Source organism: Vulpes vulpes, chromosome X (assembly GCF_048418805.1).
Source record: "Vulpes vulpes isolate BD-2025 chromosome X, VulVul3, whole genome shotgun sequence".
NCBI classification, from domain to species: domain Eukaryota; kingdom Metazoa; phylum Chordata; class Mammalia; order Carnivora; family Canidae; genus Vulpes; species Vulpes vulpes.
The window spans coordinates 4864585-4887701 of NC_132796.1; the positions used below are offsets into that span (position 1 = coordinate 4864585).

General features: G+C 46.1%; 1 protein-coding gene across 9 annotated transcripts in view; it reads right to left on the bottom strand.

The window, feature by feature from the left end:
- The window catches only part of PNPLA4 (patatin like domain 4, phospholipase and triacylglycerol lipase), a 123529-nt gene extending 102446 nt beyond the window's left edge, over window positions 1–21083 (bottom strand). For 3 of the 9 annotated variants that reach the window (XM_072743469.1, XM_072743468.1, XM_026015281.2), the window contains exons 1-5: window positions 20673–20859; window positions 19378–19562; window positions 14790–14884; window positions 14487–14622; window positions 2864–2929 (exon numbers count right to left, since the gene is read on the bottom strand). In XM_072743469.1, the coding sequence (XP_072599570.1) occupies window positions 2864–2929; window positions 14487–14622; window positions 14790–14884; window positions 19378–19562; window positions 20673–20697 (507 nt within the window). In that variant the 5' untranslated portion in view covers window positions 20698–20859. Of the gene's footprint in view, window positions 1–2863; window positions 2930–14477; window positions 14623–14789; window positions 14885–17332; window positions 17460–19377; window positions 19563–20353; window positions 20588–20672; window positions 20860–20896 lie in introns of those variants that run through there. The other 6 variants (XM_026015283.2, XM_026015280.2, XM_072743467.1 and 3 more) reach the window with 5 other exon arrangements.
- Between the last annotated feature and the right edge of the window lie 2034 nt (window positions 21084–23117).

The window sequence follows — 23117 nt, forward strand, 5'->3', positions numbered from 1 at the left end:
TTATAAACTCAAGCTTTGAAGTAAAATCATTACATTTCAGATCATTATAAAGTTAAAGTTCCTAAGAATTCATTTCGATAGCACCTTTATTCAAGATTTACACCTAAAAATAAATATTAACTTTTACTCCTACAGTAAGAGGGAAAGGTTTTTAACTTACTTTAAAATATTTTATTTTTAAATATTTTATTTATTTATTCATGAGAGACACACAAAGAGAGGCAGAGACACAGGCAGAGTGCCTGATGCAGGACTCGATCCCCGGACCCCAGGATCATGACCTGAGCCCGAGGCAGATGCTCAACCACGGAACCACCCAGGTGCCCCAAATAAAATTTTAGATGACAACACAGCTCACACTTTCTTGGGGGCTAAATACCTGCTAGTTCTGAGATACAGTATCAACAATAGGAAAAAAAATGTGGGGATCCCTGGGTGGCTCAGCAGTTTAGCGCCTGCCGTCAGCCCAGGGCGTGATCCTGGAGTCCCAGGTCGAGTCCCACATTGGGCTCCCTGCACGGAGCCTGCTTCTCCCTCTGCCTGTGTCTCTGCCTCTCTCTCTCTCTCTCTCTGTCTCTCATGAATAAATAAAATCTTTTTAAAAAATGCTTTCCATGAGCTAATGTTTAAATAATTTTATGTTGCTCTTAAAAAAGTGTGTATTTTGTTTCTAACCAGTCAGAAAGATAGCCTTCCATATGTACTGTATGCATATGGCTAATAGAGTTCATGTCAGAACAGCTGTCACTCTTGGGATCTGCATCTTGGTATCTACATGGCTTTTCCACGTACGTGACCTCTCTGTCCCTTGTTCTCCTTGTCTGTCCCTTTAGGCAGCCATCTGGGGGCCAACCAGTCTGGACCCAGAATTATACAGGAAGCCCAGCAAACGACTGCAAAGGCCAGGAGAGACCAAAGAAATAAGACTGTGAGGATTTGCAAGATCAGAACTCAGACAGGTTCCCAATCATATAAGGTAAGAGATTTGTAAAAATCAGTTCTCTCTGTTCAGGTACCATGCTGGGCCCTCACGGTGAGTGAATGAATGAATGAATGAATGACAGATATTAAACATTTTTCATGTACCTATCAAAGGCTAAATACATACTATGTATATATGAAACAAGTAAAACGAATCACATCTCTTCATCCAGGAGTATGTGCTTGATCTTGGGTGTTAAATAGATGCTGTGTTTGACTCTACAGTATGAATCTTCAGTATGTGTTAAATAGATGCTGTATTTGATCATAAATACAGATTACTGTTATGTGTTAAGTAGACAGCATATTTGATTATAAAATGCATATTTCTGTTATATGTCAAATAGATGCTATATTTGATTACAAATACATATCTCTGGTATGTGTTAAGTAGATACTGTATTTGATTATAAAATGTATACCTCTGGTATGTCTTAAGCTGTTAGTGTATTTGATTATAAAATCTGTATCTCTGATATGTGTTAAATAGTGTATTTGATGATAAAATGTATATATTTGGTATGTGTTAAAGGTAGCCTATTTGATTATAAAATGCGTATCTCTGGTGCGTGTTAAATAGATACCATATTCGATTATAAAGTGTGTATCTCTGTGCAGGAGCTGGAGAGGGTAGGATGATGAACATTTAATGCAACCACGGTACAGAACGCAGAAAGGAGCTGGCTAAAATACGTTCTCATAGGGGCGCCTGGGTGGCTTAGATGGTTGAGTGTCTGACTCTTGATTTTCGCTTGGGTCATGAGCCCGGGGTCCTGGGGGATTAAGCCCTGGATCAAGCTCCCTGCTCAGCAGGGAGTCTGCTTCTCCTTCTGCCCTTCAGACCCCCCACTCATGTACACTCATATGTGCTAATAAATAAAATCTTTTTTTAAAAAAATACCTTCCCATAGTGCTGACTGGGAGCAGACTGCAGGTGGGTGGTCACCTCTAAGTTTGTCTCCCAGAGCCTGCCTCCTGCCTTGAGTGTCAGCCCCAAGTGAAGGGAGCTTTCCTGGAATGCAGACTGTTTGACAAACACTCCGGTAAGTGAAGGGCCTGAGAGAAGAAGGGCTCGCTGCCTGGGAAGGGACTCCTGTGTTGGGGATAGAGGGAGGAGTGCCAGCTTTGGTTGGTCAGGGCCAGGTGTGTGGGCGCCTTGATGCCTTTTCCCACCTGAAAACACACTTCTGCTTATAAAAGGAGCTGCAGGGGACCCCTGGGTGGCTCAGCAGTTTAGCGCCTGCCTTCGGCCCAGGGTGTGATCCTGGAGACCCGGGATCGAGTCCCACGTCAGGCTCCCTGTGTGGAGCCTGCTTCTTCCTCTGCCTGTGTCTCTGCCTCTCTCTCTCTCTCTCTGTGTCTCTCATTAGTAAATAAAATCTTTAAAAAAATAAAAATAAAAGGAGCTGCAAAGAGGACTTTATTATTTTTAAGTCTAACTTTTTTTTTAACAAAATGAAGTTTTTATTTTTATGTTTTTTAGATTTTTATTTATTTATTCATGAGAGACACAGGCAGAGACATAGGCAGAGGGAAAAACAGGCTCCCTGTAGGGAGCCTGGAGTGGGACTTGATTCCAGAACCCCAGGATCATGCCCTGAGCCGAAGACAGACGCTCAACCATTGAGCCACCCAGGTGCTCCTGAATGAAGTTTTAAAAAAAGGAGTATCCCGTTAATTCTGAATCTCAAGATCTTGACAATAAGACACCAAGGCCTCTGTACTTGGTTTTGTTTTGTTTTGTTTCTGTTACAAACAAAACTATGGGAAAAAATCATATAAACTGCTTTGGAGACACCAGAATAATTACAAAACTGGATCCTTCAAAGGAAACATATTAATACGGGAATTCCTAATAATTCATCAGTTAAGAGAAAGTTACCTGCCCTTGGTATTCCACTGGTTTCAGCCCTGCATAAATGGGCACGAAGCTGCTGGCCAAGAGAACCTAGATGAACACAATAAAGAAACAGCTCATTAACATAGGCATTAGCACATGTTCCACAAAATTAATTTATCTACTATAAAAAGTTTTCAAAAACTAACAATGGTTAGTATAAAAAATTAAGTCAGTCCTGTATAGCTCAAGTGCACACAGGATCCAGTTAAATAGAAGATAATACTTTTAATATCTGAAAAGACCCTAAAGAGATATGAACAATTCAATATTCTGTGACTTAGCTGACTTTACTTAAGTAAAATTGGGATTTTAATTGTAGACAGCCAAGTCATTACATTAAAACTCCAGGTAAGTCTAAATTCTTGAGTATGTACTCATAAATTATTTACAATACTCTATCATATACTGTAAAAATCATTCTACAGTTGCATCCTTGGGGCACCTGGCTGGCTCAGAATGTAGAGCCTGTGACTTTTTTCTTTTTTAGACTTTATTCATTTACTTGTCAGAGAGAGAGAGCGAGCATGCACAAACAGGGGAGTGGCAGGCAGAGGGAGAAGGAGAAACAGACTCCCCACTGAGCAGAGAGCCCATTGGTGTGGGACTTGATCCCAGGACCCTGAGATCATGACCTGAGCTGAAGGCAGGCTCTTAACCCACTGAGCGACCCAGGTGTCCTGAGCCTGTGACTCTTGATTTTGGGGTCATGAATCTGAGCCCCCTGTTGGTTGTAGAGTTTTCTTTAAAAAAGTAAAAATAAAGTTGTACTATTATCTTTTAGGGGAGCACTCCCTTCTGGTTATTACAGGGGACACTAGCCTGCAACTTGGAGGTGTTCTGATTTGTCACCAGGATGTTGTTAAGCAGAGCGACACATTTCCTGTGCTAGCAACATGGTCTGGATATATAATGAGACAGTGGCAGGTAGGGACACCAATTATCCTTTATCTTCCTTTGAAAAAGGCAAAAAAGACTGTCATTTAAAATATTGCCATTTCTTCCAACAGAAGAAGCTGGGCATTGGGAACTTTTCTGACATATACATGTTTTATTTTCGAGTATAGTTTCCAAATCACTACTGTTCTATTTGGAAAGACACAGCAGTAGATGCTGAATATTTAAGCTATCATCTTTCAACTAGTAAGCGAAGATGCTACAGCTATTTGTTGTGAAACATTTCATGAGACTCCGTGGGGGGGACCATATATTATTCAGAAATGGATTATGGCCCCAAAACTGATTTGTAAATCACCTATGTAGAATTATTTAGAACTCAGAGGGCATTTCCCCCCAAAAGAAACAATAATATAGGTATGTTTTCTGAGGTGAGCAGTCAAAGGCCCATTTATTCTCAACTATGAATAAATAATAGATCTGGTCACCAGCAAAATGCACTTTCTGTAGGAAAAGGCCTCTCTGGGCTTCAACCTGACACAGCTGGAACCCATTTATTTCTACATGTGTACCTAGAAGTTGGCACAGGCTTTCCTAATGCACTGCTTCCTCCTCAAAACGTGCCTCCTGGCTCCTCTGTGCCCAGAGCTGCTGAAGGGAAAGGGTCTGTGTGTCCGGCAAGGTCAGTCAGTCCTTCCCAGAGCTGATGCTTGACAGATACCTGTTGTTACTTAGCCTTCTCTGAGGTAGGAATGAAGACCCCTGATGCTTCCCCACCATTCTGAACGACAGGAGAAATGAGGATTTCCCCATGTTCTGGGGGCTTGTGGAGTACAAGGGGAGAGGTCCTGGTTCTAACCACCCTCACAGCAATGGGCTCCAGACAGGTGGCCCAGGAACACCTGGGGTGTCAGATTGGTGTGGAAGCAAACTCAGTGGTATAGTAGCACAATCCAAGGACTCCAGCAGGAAAGAAGGAAGGCAATGACATGTCACGCACCTCTGTTGTCCCGTGCTGGTGCTCTGTGCCAGAACCAGCTCCATATTTTGTGTGCCCAGTGCAAAATGAAAATACAGGTATTAAAAATGGAAACACATAAGGACACCTGGGTGGCTCAATCAGTTAAGCATCTGTATTGAGCTGAGGTCATGATCCCAGGGTGTTAGGATGGAGTCCCACATTGGGAGTCTGCTTCTCCCTCTCCCTCTGCCCTTCCCCACTGCTCATGCTCTTTCTCTCCTCTCTCTCAAATAAATAAAATCTTAAAAAAGAAAAACCTTCAAGATATGGATAGCAGGGCATCAAACCAAAGTACAATGGCAATCTTGCATGAGATTTTGATAACCATCTACAAAGAAGAGCGAGTGTAGACAGGCATATACTCAGGCATTACTTTTGAAAGGTGCAGCTTGATAGAATAGTGTGCCGTGACATTAGGCACACCCAGTGCACAAAGTGGCAAAGCAGGAGTGACATTATTTCACATGCTAGTCGGGGACTACAGGATAGAAACCCACCCTTTAGAACCCAATACATCAGCAGTTGGGTGTTTTTCAGAGAAAGGCTGTTGCATTCCCCCTAACTAAATTTGGCTCTGTCATCAATTGGCTACTCCCTTAAAAAAAAAAAATTACAGACTCTAGGTATGTTTTGCAGGCACACTGTGGCTATTTAATGCAGTTATTTGGCAAAATGCAACATGATACTGTAGCAATAACTGGAGCTCTTTGTGGATGGCACACATATTGTGAGATTGCAGTACTTAATGCTCTTTAAAGAAGCAAAGACACTTTGTAACTATAACGATTTATTGCATTATGCTGCACAATTATATCTGCCCTGCAAAAAAACAAACAAAAAACCCCAAAAGCCAAACAAACAAACAAACAAACAAACAAACAAACAAAAAAACCCACCGCCGAACAGACCACTTCCATAAGAATCGGAATTATGTGGGGTTTTCTTCCCCCGTGTCAGAGTACAATGTGAAGTTCACGAGTTAATGCTTGGAATTCTTGCAGTGTTTGGTTGAAAAATGCTATTCAATTACCTTCCTACAGATAAGAACAGTACAAATCCTCCTAACTGATTCGAAGAGCGCATTGGACGGGAAAATACCTGTCACTCTTCCAAATCAATGTATTTATCCTCTCATACTGCACTTTTTCCCTTTATATGCACTGCTGATTTGTATATCAACCTACGTTTAGTGGGGAAAATTAGCTTCCACGGATGAGAATAAGTGGCTTTTCTTAGCCTGCCTGTGGCCATTTTATTGCCAGCAGAGAGGATTTTCTAAGGAAAGAGACCAACACTGGCAGACTCCGGCCACTTGAGAAGATAGTAAGTGTGAACGTGTCCTTCCACGCTGTCTCATTGTTTTCCCACTGAGATTCTTCTCACCAGTAAGTCTCAATACATGTAGAACAGGGGTTCTCAACAGGAGAGGGGAAGGGGTGTCTTTGTTTCCTGGGGACACTGAGTGATGTCTGGAGACTGTTGTGTGTCTCACGTGTGTCTGTGTGTGTGTGGGGGGGGGGGGGTTGAATACAACTGGCATCTGGTGGGTAGAGTCCAGGGATCCCTGTAAACATCCTATAGTGCACAGGATATACCACCTCAGAGAAGGACCAGACCCCAATATCAGTGACACCATGGTTGGCAATACTGATGCAGAAATCAGGGTCTTGCCATTCATGGCCTGTCACAGAGCCCAGCACTTTAAGCAATGAATGTAGGTTTAAACATTGATCTGTTTTTATCTCGTTTTTACTAAATATACAATGATAAAAATAAAAGTTAGTTACTTCCTGCAGCAATTGTACAAAACATTGCCAAGTGCATATTCAATCCACGTTCTGACTAGCTCTTTTCATTTCACATTTTATAGAAAAGGGGTGTTTAGAAAATTATGTGGCCCGGCTTCCTTAGAGAATAAATTCCCAACAAGTTTCATTTATGCCTAAAGTTTGCTGTGGAGTTTAATGAGGATCTGGCTGTTTATTCAGAACCTGCTGGTGTAGTTGAAATTCAAAGACAGATTCAAATTTATCTTCCCCAGTCTTCCCAAGATAATGACCAATCTTAAATTCAGGCCTTATTTCACCTTCAGAAGGCTAAATGTGAGAAGATCTTGCTATAAGAGCATTCTTGCTATGTGTGCAGAAATATAGGACACCGTAGCAACAGAGACTGGCTGGCTTTTCCCAAGAGGGACACGGGAAACAGCCCTCCTGGGAATACATATTCACGAGCATTCCACTGGGTCAAAAGACCAGCTCAGACCACACATGTCCATCAGTTTTAAAGACGAAGAATTCAATAACTGGTACTAATTCAGACAAGTGGCAGACACTACCACTCCATGGCACAGTTACTTTCAAAACCATTTCTGCTCAGCTGTGGAAGTGACATAGGGCTTCCTTATAAACAAAGAATTTGCCTCCCTAATCACAGTTTGCTGAAGGCTGATATTAAAATGTGCTTGGATTTCCTGATTGTGTGTTTCCTTGTGAAGAAAACTAGCCCTAGAGTTCAGGGGATACCTGTGTAAAGGAGCTCCCAAGTGAAGGAGTTGCTACAGACCATAGCACACATGAAAGAGAGTCAACAAAAGAGATGGTAAGCTCTCAGGAGCACCTGAGGAAGCACTTCCACACACATTATATACCTGATCTCTGAAGTAATTTGTGGGGTAGGTGGGAAAGTGTGGATGCCAACTTGCAAAGAAACCAAGGCACTGAGAAGTTGTGCCAACCATCCCATCCACACTCCACCGCAGACAAGCACCAGGCTCTTCCATTACCAAAGTACCATCTGCCTTTGCATAAAACGATCTCCATTTGGTGTTGAAAGTAACCAACCCACAGGCACAAATGATCACTGGATTTTATCCTCCAAGGGAACATTTTCATCCACCCCTCAACTCACCCCACAAAAGAGTGTGGCATCCAAAATGAAATCTCTCCGATATCTCACTTGATGAAAACCAAAAGTGAGGCATCTGGAGGAGGGGGCCTCTTGGGCTCTGGTTTAACTACATAAAGGGATTTTCCCTCTGGGGGTCATGTCCTACTGGTATGGTACCATATATCACATGTGTCTCCCTGTCTTGGCCTCTGTCATGCCTGGGAAGGAGGAGCATACACCACACAAGTAAAGTCTGGGCAAAATAATATCTGAAGGCCACATGTCTGTCCTGTAGTGGCATACAGGGAATGGGGGTCGGGGGAAGCCACCAACAACAACCCTGAGGATCAGGCTGCTATAACCAAATACTATAAACTGGGTGACTTATAAACAACATTTATCACAGTTCTGGGGACTGCAAATGCGTGAACATGGCATAGGCAGATCTGGTGTCTGGTGAGAGCTCACTTCCTGATTCATGGACAGCCATCTTCTCACTGTGTCCTCTTATGGCAGAAGGGGCTCTGAGGTCACATTGTAAGGGCACTATTCCCATTCACGAGGTTCTCCCTTCATAACTTAATCACTCCCAATGGTCCTACCTGCTAATACCATCTCATGGGGGCTTGGTTCAACCTGAATTTTGGTTCGTTCAAAACATAAAATATAGCATTCCACCTCTGGCTCCCCCAAACTCACATCCTTCTTGCATGCAAAATACATTCAATCCCTCCCAATAGCCAAAAAAGTCTTAAGTTGTTCTATCAACTCAGAGTTGAAAGTTTGAAGTCTCACCTCAATATCTAAATCAGCTATGGGTGAGACTCGAGGTACCATTCATCCTGAGGCAATCTGCTCTCCAGCTGTGAACCTGTGAAATCATGACACAATGTGCTTCCAAAATATGCGGTGAGAAGGCACAGGATAGACCTTCCCATTCCAAAAGGGAGAAATAGGAAAGTGCAAAGAGGTAACACGTTTGGAGCCAAGTCTGAAACCCAATGGAGCAAATTCCATGAGACCTTACGCTTGATGACAATCCTCCTTGGCTTGATGTTGTGTCCTGCAGGCCCATGGTGGCAGGGTCCTGCCCCTACACTTCTGCTGGGCAGGGGCTGGGCTCCACCTCTGTGTTGGTTGTCCTGAGTCTTCTGCCAGAGGCTCCCTATGGCTTTCCTCTTTGTCTAGGGTCTTTACAGTGACCCCACTCCCATGGCTCTGAGTGGGGTGAATGCCAAGTGAGAGGGGAGGCTGTGCCTGCACTCACCCTTGTACTCTAGGCTTCTCAGGAAAGAGGCAGCCCTGAGCATCCGTGCAATGCCTCAGGGGTCATACTTCCTCCGTCTTGGACAATAGTCCTGGCTTCTTTACATGGCTGACAACATCCTCTTGAGATGGCTGTTTGGCCACACCTTCCAGTTCTGTTCTAAAGACGCTGCCACTCTTTTCAATAAGGACAGGCTGAGAATGGTCCAAATCTTTAAGCTCTACCTGGCTTTTGATAAGTGATTCCATCTTTAAGCCATTTCTCTCGTCTTGCATTTTATATAAGCAGTCAAGAGAAACCAGGCAGCTCCTCCAGCACTCTGCTTAGAATGAGGCCTCATCAAATACCCATTTTTATCTCTCACAAGTTATTCCTTCCAGAAAACACTGGGAGAAGAACACAGTTTAGCCAAGTTCTTTGCTACCACAGAGCAAGGAGGGCCTTTCCTCCCTCCAAGACTACGTCCTTGTTTCTGTCTGAGACCTCATCAGAATGGCTTTACTGTCTGTAGTCCTACCACCTTTCTGCTCATGGTGCCCCTTAGGGAGTCACTGAGAAGATGACAGCTCTGTCTCCAGTTCATCTCTTTCTTGTCCAAGCCTTTAAAGGTCCACTCACAGCAATGTGGGCTCTTTCTAACGTGTACTTTTATGCTCTCCCACCCTCTGTCCATTACTCCCTTCCAGAGCTGCTTCTTAGCCACATGTCTAAGTATTTGTTATAGACACTCCCCCACATGTCAGGCCCAATTTCCTGCCCTAGACCATTTCTGATGCTACAGCAAAATTTCACAGGCTGGGTGGCTTCTAAACAACAGAAACTGACTTCTCACATTTTTGGAGGCTGGCATGTCCAGTCATGGTGCGGACAGATTCAGTGCCTGCTGAGAGCCTGCTTCTCGCTGTGTTCTCACAAAGCAGATAGGCTGAGCTGGCTGGCTGGGGTCTGTTTTATCAGGGGACTAGTCCCATTATGAGGGTTCTACTTCATGATCTCACTCTCAAAGGTCCACCTCCTGATGCCATCACATCAGGGATTTGGGACTGACTATGAATTCAGTGTGGGGTGCTAGAGACATTCAGACCATAGCATAGAGTTAAGTCACCGTGGGCAGAAGATTCAGGATACGATGGAAATTCAACCCTAATTGGGATCTTTGGACCACTTAATTGGCCAACATAGGTTCTTAGAAAATATTCAGCTATCATTGCAGATAGCAAATGAAACAATCATCTTTCATGCAACTAGAAGCAAAGTGAATGAATACAATTTATGAGTCATCACACAAAAACAAAAGCCAATGATGAAGAGGTCTAAGATCATATGCAAAACAGGGTAGTAATCCACTTCCTGAGATACTGTAGGTGTAGGTTAGTACACTGTTCTTGAATATGAATGACAAGGGGGAAAATAATAAAATGTGCAAGAAAGGGTGATTCCGACACCACAGAAAGAAGGCTGTGACACTTCCTACAGGCATGCTGACCAGTAACGTGTGTGGCTTACAATCTGACTTGTTTACTATTTACTGAATACTGGCTGTAATCAACAGGCATACGGGGCTTTCCTGCCGAAAACACGCTTGTCTTGCTTTATACATTTGTTCTCCATTTTAACACAGATTGACTTATGTCCATTTCACAACTGGACAAACTGAGACTCAAATCTAACTAGTCCCCAGGGACAGTGTCAGGAAATGAGAGGCCTAGATATGAACACGGGGAGATGCACATAAGACATGCAATATTCCAAAAGACCACACACATGTCTGCATGCACACACACACATACACACAGAGGACTTGACATACATAGACATATACACACACACTTTAGAATACAAAGACATCCAGTTTGTAATAAAAGGTGCAGTCAGGGAAGCCTGGGTGGCTCAGTGGTTGAGCATCTGCCTTCGGCCCAGGGCATGATCCTGGAGTCCCAGGATCGAGTCCCACATCGGGCTCCCTGCATGGAGTCTGCTTCTCCCTCTGCCTGTGTCTCTGCCTCTCTCTCTGTGCCTCTCATGAATAAATAAAATCTTAAAAAAATAAAAATAAAAGGTGCAGTCAGCTGGTGGCTAATAAGCTCAGCATTAAAAAAAAAAAAAAAACCATTAAGAACACCAGTCAGTAAGAGAATAAATAAGTTAATGATAAAATGGGTATAAAATGCAACATTGTAGTTTGAAATCCCTAGTATTTAGTACTCCCAGATTCCTTCACTAGCTACCAATTGATACCTAACGTACTCTACCTCTGGTTGCAGCTTTAGTCTCTCTGTGTCATCTCCAGAATTTATAAACACTGGGAAGTAAGCCCAACGCTGTGTTCAGAGCCAGGTGTGCAGAGCTCCCAGGAGACTGGAGTGTGCACCGTGGGGTTGGGGCTGCTTCCCCTCTTGGCTTTAGGAGGCCTCCCATCTCCTCTTGAGGGACATGGAAGCACCAGCAGGCAGCTTCCTCACCCTCCCCACTGCACTGGGCAGTGAACAGCCATCCTGCCGCGTGGCGCTCCATACGACACTACACCACTGGTCTCTTGGTTACTCAGAGCACAGAAGCTGATGATGCACCAGGAGTGGGTTTGCTTTCTTTCCCCTCCATGCCTTTTCTTCTTCCCTCTTCTAGTCTCTACCTGGTCTTACTGTTGAACTAAATGCTTCTTGAGTATTCCAGGCATGGACTTCAGACATTTCATAGCCACTATCTGCCATCAAGGAACTATCCATCCTTCCTATTTTTAGGTCGGAAAAAGGTTAGAGCATTCTGCTAAATATTTAAAATGCTTCTTGTATAACCTAGGATAAATGTTAATTATTCAATTATTCTCCTTACAAGATATTACACATTTTGTGTCAACTATTTCTCTTCTGTTCAATGAACTCAAGTAATTACACCAATTCTCTGAATAGTTATTATCTAAAACAAAGGAAATTGAAAAAAAATCATGTTTACTTACTGCAGTAGTTTGCTATTGCTGCTGTAACAAATTACTACAAACATAGAGGCTTAAAATAACACCAATCTTTTACCATGTGGTCTTGAGATTAGAATCTGTTGTGCAGCTAAAACCCAGGTGTTGGTAGGGCCGCATTCCTTCTGGGAGGGTGTAGGGGAAAATGTTTCCTCTCACTCAGACACTGGGAGAATTCATTTCCATTGGTTGCAGGACTGAAGTCCTCTTTGCTTTGCTGGCTGTCAGTGAAGCAGCCCACAGGGCCCTCCTGCCTCTATGCTCTACTTGCACGAGGGCTCTACAGCTCATAAAGAACAACGGCCCCCAAGGAAGACCGCCATTTTTAAGAACTTAGGTACTTTGTTTGGATCCACCCAGACAATCCAGGATCATCTCCCCATTTTAAGATCTTTACCTCAATTATATCTACAAAATCCTTTTTGCCATGGGAGGTAACATATCCACAGGTGCTAGAGATTAGGGTGTGGACGTCTTTGGAGGCCATTATTCAGCCAACCACATTGCCATATAAAAGAAATTGAGAGGGGGATAAGTTTATCCAGCATGTGATGTAATCAAGCACAATGTTGGACATCTGGACCGTAGTCCAGCTGGGCCACTGACCAGCTAACTTATTTTGTAAAGGTCACTAAACATAGGATCCAGATGCTTTCTTCTTTTGTTGTTTTTGTTTTAATTTTATTTTTTTATTCATGAGACACACAAACACACATACACAGAGAGGCAGAGACACAAGCAGAGGGAGAAGCAGGCTCCATACAGGGAGCCTGATGTGGGACTCGATCTCGAGACCCCAGGGCCATGCCCTGGGCCAAAGGCAGGCCCTAAACCGCTGAGCCACCTGGGGATCCCCTTGTTTTTGTTTTTTTAATTAGGCTCCATGCTGAGCATGGAGCCTAATGTAGGGCCTTAACTCACAGCCTTGAGATCAAGACCCATGCCAAATTCGAACGCTCAACCCAGCAAGTCACCCAGGCAGCCCTTCTTTTGTTTTCAATGAAGCCATTGTAACAGATGCCACCTCAGGTCATTTACGTGTTCATATTCACTGACTGACCACATATGTTGGAGCTGGCCCTTTGCCAGGCAATGGGACTATCACAGTGGACAAAACAGAGCAACCCCTGCCCGCTTGAAGCTTACATTCTACTGAAGAAAGAGTGACAATAAAAACTAAGTAAAGCAGTAAAATATGGGATCGGGAACAGTGATCGGTAAGTTAGGAGAGGAGACAGGAAATACCAGGGGCTCTGCTACTGTAGATAAGAGTAGCCAAGGACGGATGCAATGAGCAGGTCATAACTGCAATGCGTGGCTCCTGTCTTCTGACAAAAGGGAACACAGTCCTGCTGCCGTTCCAACCAGAAGAGGTCTTCCGGCACACTGGCAGCTCCTTGTATCTGTGTTGACATCAGCAGGTTGTGACAATTCAGGCATGGACTGACCAGTTCCTCCCTTTATATTTTGCAAGTCTCCATAAGATTATAGGAAAATATTTCTAATACTTCTTTTTCTAAGACAGACTATTAATGTGTAAGGGCAAGACTGGCATAGTCAGCACACCAAGTAAAAATATTCTAATCTATTAAGTCACAAAGTAATTTTACTTGTCAGTTCAACATTTCATTAGGTATTTCAAATTATATCATTCACACAGTAAAACTTGAACAGTAAGACTCGATAGTAAAAATCAATGCATTTATCATGTAATTCAAGCAGAACTTTTACCAGTTCCTCTCAATCCATCTCCCCCTGCTGTATCCAAACACACTTTCTCCATATTATCTGAAGCTGGCCATAATTCCCACCAAAGGGAAACCAGAGAAAAAATTGCCCGGCTTTTGTAGGAAAAGAGCACTCTTTCCAATTTACAAGTATTTGATGTATTACCTTAGCAAGCACACTGTTATTTGCAACTCTAGCCAAAGTATTTCCCAGAGATAATAAATTCGCAACCGAGCAACTTTCAAATGTGTCTGGATAGGAAAGCATGAAAACAAAATGGGAGAATGAACTGGAACATTACGTTGGAAAGTCAAGAGACCTGGGGTCCAGAATGCATTCCCACGGGCAGCCGGTATGACCTTGAGCATGTCACGTAAAATCTCTCCACCTATTTCTCCTCTGCTTAAAAAAAACAAAAACAAAAAAAACAAAAAAACAATAACAGGGCAGTAATCACACCTGTCCTACCTGCAGAGAACTGAAAAAGGCTGCACATGTACAAAGTCTTATGTGAACCAGGAGATACCTGCTATGTCACTCAGGGAACTTAGTACTGTGATGCTATCCAGCCGCGTCGGTGACCTGAATACGGGTGTGCTGACGATCATGAGAAAAGCACAGAAGCAGCGTGGGGGTCTCTGGAGCCTCTGAGGTGGCCACTGAGGGACACTGGTTCACCCATTCATCAATCACATCATTTAGCGAGCACTCATCATCTATCAGGCTTGATGTGAAACCCTGGCTCTAAAGAACGTGATGACGTTCGCCTGTGAGAAGGAATTAAGTCAGCCCTGGATGAATTCCTCAAATATGACATGCATGTTACCTGGGTTACCTTAATGAGGTCCTCCCTGGAGGAAAAACTGGAGACCAGGTAATTTTCTCTGGTTTTGGTGTTGGTGATAGATACATGCAGTCGGTTGTGGGCCAGCTCATGGGCGTTGGGAGGAAGAATCAACTCCATTCCGCTTCTAAGGAAGAAAAAGTAACCTGCGTTATTCACCTTCAATTATTGAATGCCTTGTAGATATCTTAATAGGGAGAACGCTGAGCTGAGCGTGCCGCGGTTTATACAGAGCATCCTCAACACTCCGTCTTCACATGCGTTGGTGGAAATGTTCTATATACACGTATATACCTCAATCGGGCCATGAAATCATATCCAGGTGTAACTGCCCCAAAAGACTGCCTTCGGATTTCTTCAGCAAACTTGTAGGTAAATTCATTACACTCCTGAAAAAGAAAATGAGTACGTGAACCTATGATTTGTAAAGAAAGAAAAAATTCCTTCTTTTTCCAGCATTCTGTGGCCACCACACAAGGCACCTGGACCCTAGATCTTATAAACCCAACCCTTAGATTTCAGGTGCTCCTTTCCTTTACAGGTGTATTGCCTTAGCAAGCACACCACACCTGGCCCCCTTCACCCTCGGGTCTTAGCTCCCAGGCAAGCTATGTGTTCTCCCAAATCCAAACTTTTTTCCCCTTTCTTTTCTTTCTAAACCACCTCAAATGGCTTTGCCCACATCTGGGAAATCCTCGAAAGCTCAATTTTGATTCTCATTTATTAGCACATTGTTCTACACATTTCTCCAACATGGCTGACCTCCTCTCCCATCCCAAGTCTGTGGCCTCTGAGGTAGTGCGATTGCAATACTACTGATTACTCACAGCAACACCAATGACCAGGGAGGCATCGTGATGAGTGCTGTTTGTCTTTGGAGATCACTGTTGGGCATTGGATTTTTTTTTTAAGATTTATTTATTTATTCATAAAAGACACATAGAGTGGCAGAGACATAGGCAGGGGGAGAAGCCGCCTCCATACAGGGAGCCCAATGCAGGACTCGATCCCAGATCCTGGGATCACGCCCTGAGCCGAAGGCAGACACTCAAGCATTGCGCCACCCAGGTGTCCCTAGGCATTGGTATTTTGTAAGAGTCCTGAGTGGTAAGGAGAGGGGAGCATCTAACATGCTGGGATCTACAGATGCAGCTTCTGTTAGCTCGTGGTCACATAACCATGCAAGGTGGATACAATACCCCACTTGACAAGTAAAAAAACTGAGATTTGGAAAGATTGGACATCTTTCCCAGTTATCTCATCAAAATAACTCCAGAGTCAGGATCTGAACCCAGGCTGATCTTTTCTTTATTAAATCATGCATTAAGCAACCTCTACAGGGTCTTAGGCACTGGGATTCAGGTAGAATGAGAGACAAAGAGCCCGTGCCCTCATGGGATTTAGGACTGCCTCAGTGCATAAATCCCCGAGAACTAGGAGAGTGCCACGACAGTGTGGTAAGCAGGAAGAACCAAGCCTTCCACCCCGAAAGATCCCACATTCTAGCCTCTGGACTCCGTGAATGTTTCCTTATACAACGAAAGAGATTTTACAGATGTGAATAAATTAAAGATTTTGAGATGGGGCAGTTATCCTGGATTATCTAGGGGAGTCCAGTGTAATCACAAGGATCTGTATAAGTGAAAGAGGGAGGTAGAAATGTCAGCGTTAGAGAGAGACATTTGAAGATGCTGTGCTTGGGACACCCGGGTGGCTCAGCAGTTGCGTGTCTGTCTTTGGCTCAGGCTGTGATCCCGGGGTCCCTGGTTCGAGTCCCACATCAGGCTTCCTGCATGGAGCCTGCTTCTCCCTCTACCTATGTCTCTGTGTCTCTCATGGATAAATAAAGTCTTAAAAAAAAAAAAAAAGATGCTGTGCTTATGTCTCAAAGATGGAGGGAGGGGCTCTAAGCTCAGGAATGCAGGCTGCCTGCACAAACTGTGAAAGGCAAGGAAACACATTCTCCAGAGCCTCCAGAGGGAGCTTGGCCCTGCGGACAATTTGATTTTTCCAGAATTATGACCTCCAGAAATCTAAGAGAATAAAAATGTGTTGTTTTAAGTCACTAAGTTTATGGTCATTTATGGTAGCAGCCACAAAAAACTGATATAGTGGGTGTCAGCCACGGCTTCCCTCCAACGTGACTTTTGGGTGAGACAGAAAATGTGAGTAGGAGCTGGACAGGACATGGAGGTAGGTGAGAAAGACTGGCAGGGACAACTGTGAGCACAAGCCAGCGAGGGGTACTGACCTCAAAGCCATCATCATTGAGCCAGGAGAGGACTAAGTCATGAGAGGTGGGGGGGGGGGGGGCGTGCGGGGTGGGGGGATCTCAGGAGACATGCTGAGAAATCTGGATCCGATCCTAAGTCAAAACAGAGCCCTGGGGCTGGGAGGGGAAGGTAGGGGGAATAAGACAATCTGATCTGTGTCTGTGAGGTGGGTGGTTTGTAGGCAGAGAACGGATGCAGCCTGCTGTCAGGAAGCTGCTGTAAGGGGCAGCCCCCAAACTATGTGCTCCTTCTACTAAGCCAGACTGCCCACTTGGCCTACTTTCTTGTATTAATTTTAGTTACAGACACACACATGCACACACACACACCATACACACACTCCCATGATCAGACTGGAAACTTATTAGGCAAGGACTTACTCATCTCTGCGTTCCCCACTATATCTAACACTGTGCCTTGCAACTTATGGGCTGAAAAAAGGCTGCAGCACTGAGCTCTTACGTATGGGCGTCTAAATTTGCCTACCACCTAAAATACACCAGGCATCAGGTGCTCCTCTTAATTATACATGCATAAAAGCTCAGAACTAGATTAATTACTCACGTATTTGTCACAACACCACAAAGCTCGAGGAACCATCAGCAAGAGCTGAGCTAACATGGATGTGAATAAGTAGAAAACAGTTTGCTCAAAACCTCAAAGCAATCCTACAAGTAGTGTATTCCAAACTCTAAAACAAAAGGAAATAAACTTACATCAAATGGCTGAGAATTTGTTTTGACAAACGAAAAATGAGGATGCTCTACGTCAATAGAGAGAATCATTCTGCACCTTCCAATGTGAGCACCCAGGAAGTCCTGCCCCTTTACCCACCTACAACCAATGCCATCATACCAACACCACTAGACGGTACAATAGGGTTCATCGAAAAAATACACAAGAACATGTAATCTAGCTTGAAATAATGATCTCACGTCTCAAATTCAGATCAAGTGTCAGTGTGTGAACATCACAGAATTTCAGTGAAGTGGCTGTATTAGGGCAGAATTTCCAAATAAAGTCAATTTTACATGACATTTTATGCATTCCTCAATCTGAGGATTTATTTATTTATTTTTAAAGATTTTATTTATTTATTCATGAGAATGTACAGTGAGGAGAGAGAGAGAGAGGCAGAGACAGAAGCAGGCTTCATGCAGGGAGCCTGACGAGGGACTCCATCCAGGGTCTCCAGGATCACACCCTGGGCTGCAGGCGGTGCTAAACCGCTGAGCCACCTGGGCTGCCCAATCTGAGGAATTAAAACCAAGTCTATTCAATTGCAAAGCTGAGGATCTGCCTCCCTGAAAGAAAAAGGTGACACGGAGGAGGAGGAAACAACCCCTTAGGAGTCCCCAGCCTCTTGAGAGTTCTGGAAAGGAGCTGGCTTGCAGTCCAAACCATAGGATTCTGCTAGTGTGTGTGTGTGTGGGGGGGGGGGGGGGGGGTAGTGCTCACACGTTACGTATGTGTTCACTGCCTTCAGGTGCTCACTCCATGCAATCCGTTCACAGCACTCTTCCCTTCTTGCATTTCCAATAAAGCAACCGTACAAAAACAGGAGGAAAACATAAGTGGATTCCCATACAACTGGCCTCAAATCCTGTTTCTCTTTCATACGGAGCTCATCCTCGATGGTGAGAACAAGATTCTGGATGTTTATGATTTTATAGTTTTGACATTTTATTTATTATTTTTAGAAGATTTTTTTTTTTAATTTACTCATGTGAGACACAGAGAGGGAGGCAGAGACATAGGCAGAGGGAGAAGATGGCTCCCTGCAGGAAGCCCAATGCAGGACTCGATCCCAGGACCCCGGAATTATGCCCTGAGCTAAAGGCAGATGCTCACCCACTGAGTCACCCAGGCGTCCTAGTTTTGACGTTTTAAACGTGACTTAAATTTATTTTGGGGCCTGAGTATGCTAATTATTATTCAATTGTTGTTCAGAGCCACCAGAGTATGTAAGTAATGAATGCATATGCCATTCTGCACCTACAGAAGACAGTTCTTAAAGTCAGGAAATGTACGATTGCTGTCTAGAAATGGAAAACCTTTTTATGACATAGACTGCATTAAATGAAATACCCAATGAAGGCTTATTCTCATTACTTCTGGATAAACCGCCTGGAATTCAGAATTTTTTATCTGTGAGAATCAAAAACAAACAATCTCTGCAGCCTTCCACTTAGCAGAAACCATTGGCCCAATTTTCCTTTATACACCTGTTTGTAAATGGGAGGGAGCAAAGCATTATCGGCCCCATTTCCCAGGCCTTGAAAACAGACCCTGTGTTCTCATGATCAGATAAAGAAGAAATAGCCTTTGCTTGAAAGAAACAGAGCCAGAATTTTATGACTAAATAGACACTCAAGAGTAAAAAGAGGCATTTGATTTCCTTGCCTCACTGTCATCCAACATAATCTTCCCCAAATCCAGAGCAGAAATCCGTAATAATTAAATTAAAAAAAAAAAAAAAGTCTTGACCTTTCCTGTTACCCAGGAAAAGGATTATTCGTCTGCAGTTAACTTAGTAGAGCCAACGTTCATGCCTGCCGCTCAGTGTTGATTTCTTAACAAGGAACGCAGCCTAGTTACTACTTCATTACCTCTAGTTTTTCTGGTGCCGTTAGCAGGACAGAAGCCACCAAGGATCCCGCAGAAGCCCCTGCAAAGGCCTTGACATCCTTCAGGAGCTTTTTGCCATGTCTACAAAGTGCGGATGCTGCCCCCAAGTGGTAAATGCCCAGAAACCCGCAGGCCGCAAACGACAAGTTGATGTGCTTCATTCTAGCTGCGAAATTGAGGACACACACAAAAAAACAAAAATGGTGTAAGTTGGTATAGTTCTTTACACATTGGTGTGTTGTCCCATGTCTCATCGTTCCAAGACGGTTTTAACGTATAATTCTCTGTGCTGAACATAATATTGTCAATAAAAGTCAATAAAAGTACCTAAATTTTTCACAAAAACTTTTCTTCCCTCTCCCCTTGGCCCCATGTAGTTTTATTACTTATGAAAAGTGCCAACATTTCATATGTATTTATCTCCTGGATTATGCTATCTACAATCTGATGTGCCCCGGGTAGAAGCAGATCAGTAAATTACAATTGCCTTTTTTCCTGACTTTTTTAACCTCTTGGGGGGGGGGGGGGGGGCTACTATTGTGGAAGGTAAAATGGCTGGGCACTAGCACATTCCACAGAAAGGACACACGTGGTCTCCTTTGCAAGTGCATCACCGCATTTCAAGTCCCTGCTCGCCTGCCCCACACTTGCACTGCAAGCATCCATATATATGGATATTATATATATATATTTAGTTCCAAAAGACAAAAACAGGATGCCCAGGATTCTTGCATAATGCAACGAGCCATCATTCAACAGTGAAATATTTATTTCATTGCCTAGTTTCTCAAGATACATGAAGGCCGCGAGAGGCAAGGGCAATTGAAGGCTGCAAGGACGGTCAGGCACAGTCCCGGCTGACTTGTGACCGATCTCAGGACAGAAGCGCGTTTCCGAAGCCTCAGTGGGCTGCGTGTCACCAGGTGCGGGGAATCGTGAGGCCACAAAGCTGCACACCTGGAGGTCCTCGGGCCTCCTCCCTGCCTCCTCCGGAGCCTCCAGGGCAGGCACACGGGCCGCCCGGGCCTCGAGTTTGGGGGCCGAAGACCTCCGCTGTGTGCAGGGAGGAGCCCCGGCCGCGGCACGCCTCCTTTCTGCAGCCGGGGTGGGTGTGGAGCGGCGGAGCTCGGAGCGCAGGAAGCAGCCCCAGCCGGACGCCTGGGGGCGCAGGGCGGGGGCGCCGCCGCTCCAGCCCGGCGCTGGGGGCTTGCTCCGACCCGCCCACCCCGGGGGAGCCGCCAGAGCCCGCCCCGCGCCCGGCCCGCGCCCCGCCTACCAATGCAGGCTCCAGGCACTTCCATGCTGAACCCCCTTCAGCGGAGCCGTCACTCAACAAGGCCCCGCCCCCCAGGGCCGGCCCGCGCTCGCCGACTGGAAGGTCTCGCGGGAGGGGTCCGGGCGGGCCTACCCGCGCAGGGCTGCGACGTCACCATGCGACGCAGGCATCCCTGGGCCCCGCCCACCCCATTTAAACCCCCTGGACTCAACATGGCGGCGCACCCTCGGACGCTTGACCCCGGCGTCCCCGGGCGCGGGTAAGGGGCAACACTTTCGTGTCCAGTGCTGCTGTCCTCCATACGCAGCGATGCGTGTCCGTCCGCCTGCGCGTCGTAGCGCCACCTGGGGGCTGGCCCCTCCCCGGTGAGGTCGGTGACCCTGAACGACCCTCCCACGCCGCGCGCGCCCCGGAAGCGCTTGCGTGTCTCCCGGAAGTGGTTTATCTTCCTCTCCCCACCGTCGGGGCGGTGCCGCTGGCGGGGAAGGCGGGGTGCACGTGCCGGCTTGTGGAGAGAGGCCTGCCTAGCGCTTTCCGCGTCTGGCGGTGCCTTCCCCGTTCCTGAGTAGCCTTTTCAACGGAAGCGTAATCGGAGAGGCCGGGCCGTGGCTGTGGGCAGCGGCCACATCGTCAGGCGCCTCGGGCCGCCGACCCAGCGCTGCTTGCCTTCCCTGTCTGAGCTTCTCAGGTGATTTTCTGTGTGAAACGGGATGGTGGTAAAGACGCCCGTGCCACACGGCAGGCCCGCAGCACTCGGCCTGTGGCTTCCTTTGGTGTAGAGTCGAGAGATGGTGGTGCTTTGGGTGGTGGCCGTGCGGCCGACGTCCCCTGTGTAGGCCCCGTAAGCCAGCCTGGAGCAGTCGCAGAGCCCCGGGGAAGGTCCCCCAGGTCCCCCTGCGTGAGGACGCTCCGAGCAGTGTGCGCGTCCTGCCCTGGGGCGGGGGCGGGGTCGCCTCATGGCCTGTGCGCCGGGGCGGGGCTCCGTGTCCCTGCTCGCGAGGCCGGGGCCTGGGCTCTGCCGCGCGACCGCGCCTGAGGGCCTGAGCGAGGTCCCCGGATGTGGTGACTGGGGACCACATGGCGCCTCACGGTCGCAAACGGCCTCCTGACACCCTTGCGCCTCAGGACCCGCCGGGGCCTAAGCAAGGTGGCGTCTTGCTGCCGATAGGACGGGCGTGATGGGGGGCTGCAGTGCACGTGGTGCAGGGGCGGGAGGGCGGGCGGGCGCTGCTTTCCTGCTCGCTCACTGGGCCTGGCTCTCCCGGGACAGCGCCCTCCGCGAAGCCTGCCGGGAAGGAGGAGGCCGAGGCCGCGCCGCAGAGCCCCTGGTGCGCGGTGCACGCTGCTGACATGCGCACTAGGGTTTCAGAGGCCCTGCTCGAGCTGCCGCTCCTGCCGCTGCTGGCGTAAAGCCATCTTCTGACCTTCAAACTTCAAGGACAGGCCGAGTCCACGCGGCCAGGAGCGGGGGTGGCGGTGTCCTACCTTCGGGCCCTGCTGGTGGGTGGATCCAGCAGATGGGAACATTGCTCCCTGCACAGCGTGCGCGCGCACCAGGACCGCGGGAGCCTCCGCGTGAAGGGAAGACGACGGCACCCACGGTGGGCACAACTGCGGGTGAGTGAGCTGCTACTGCCTTAAAGTGTCGTGCCACGTGACTTCAGAAAACTCCGAAACTACGTTCTTACCGTTTTAAACGCTCTTTTAAAACGTGGTGTCTCCTTTTCGCCCTTATCATGCTCACATGCAGCTAACGGAAACGTTCAGCTCCCTAAAGTAACAAAGAATATCAGAGTCAGGGGCGCCTGCACGGCTCAGGGGTTGAGCATCTGCCTTCGGCTTGGGGCTTGGGTCGTGATCCTGGGATCCACCTGTGCATTGGGCTCCCCGCAGGGAGCCTGCTTCTCCTTCTGCTCCGGTCTCTGCCTCTCTCTCTGTGTCTCTTGTGAATAAATAAATAAAATGTAAACATATATATATGAGATTCATTTGCATTTGTTTTTGTAATTTAGGGGCCAGCGGTAACATCATCAATAAATATGTTTTGGCTGTTGGATTTCAGTAAATTACTCTTGTGAATATAAGTAATTTAATTGACCTTGAAGAACTTTTTTTTAATAATAATCCATTTGCTTATGTTTGCTTCTCTGTTTTCCTTAGTAATTTAGTCTTGAACTGCTTTATTTATTTAGCCATTTATCCAACATTCATGAAGCATTCATTGTATAACAGTCTCCTGGTACAGGGCTTACAAAGTTGAAAAGAATTCAGTTCTTCCTCCCTAGGGATGCAGACTGGAGTGGGCAAGGAGACTGAAGATGCATCATTACGGAGACCTGATCATGTGCTGTTCCTGAGCCACACAGATGCTCTGGAGGTGAGCGCTGAGCTGGGGAGTAGCTCACAGAGACGCCTACAGTCGCACCTGGCACGAAAACACACTGT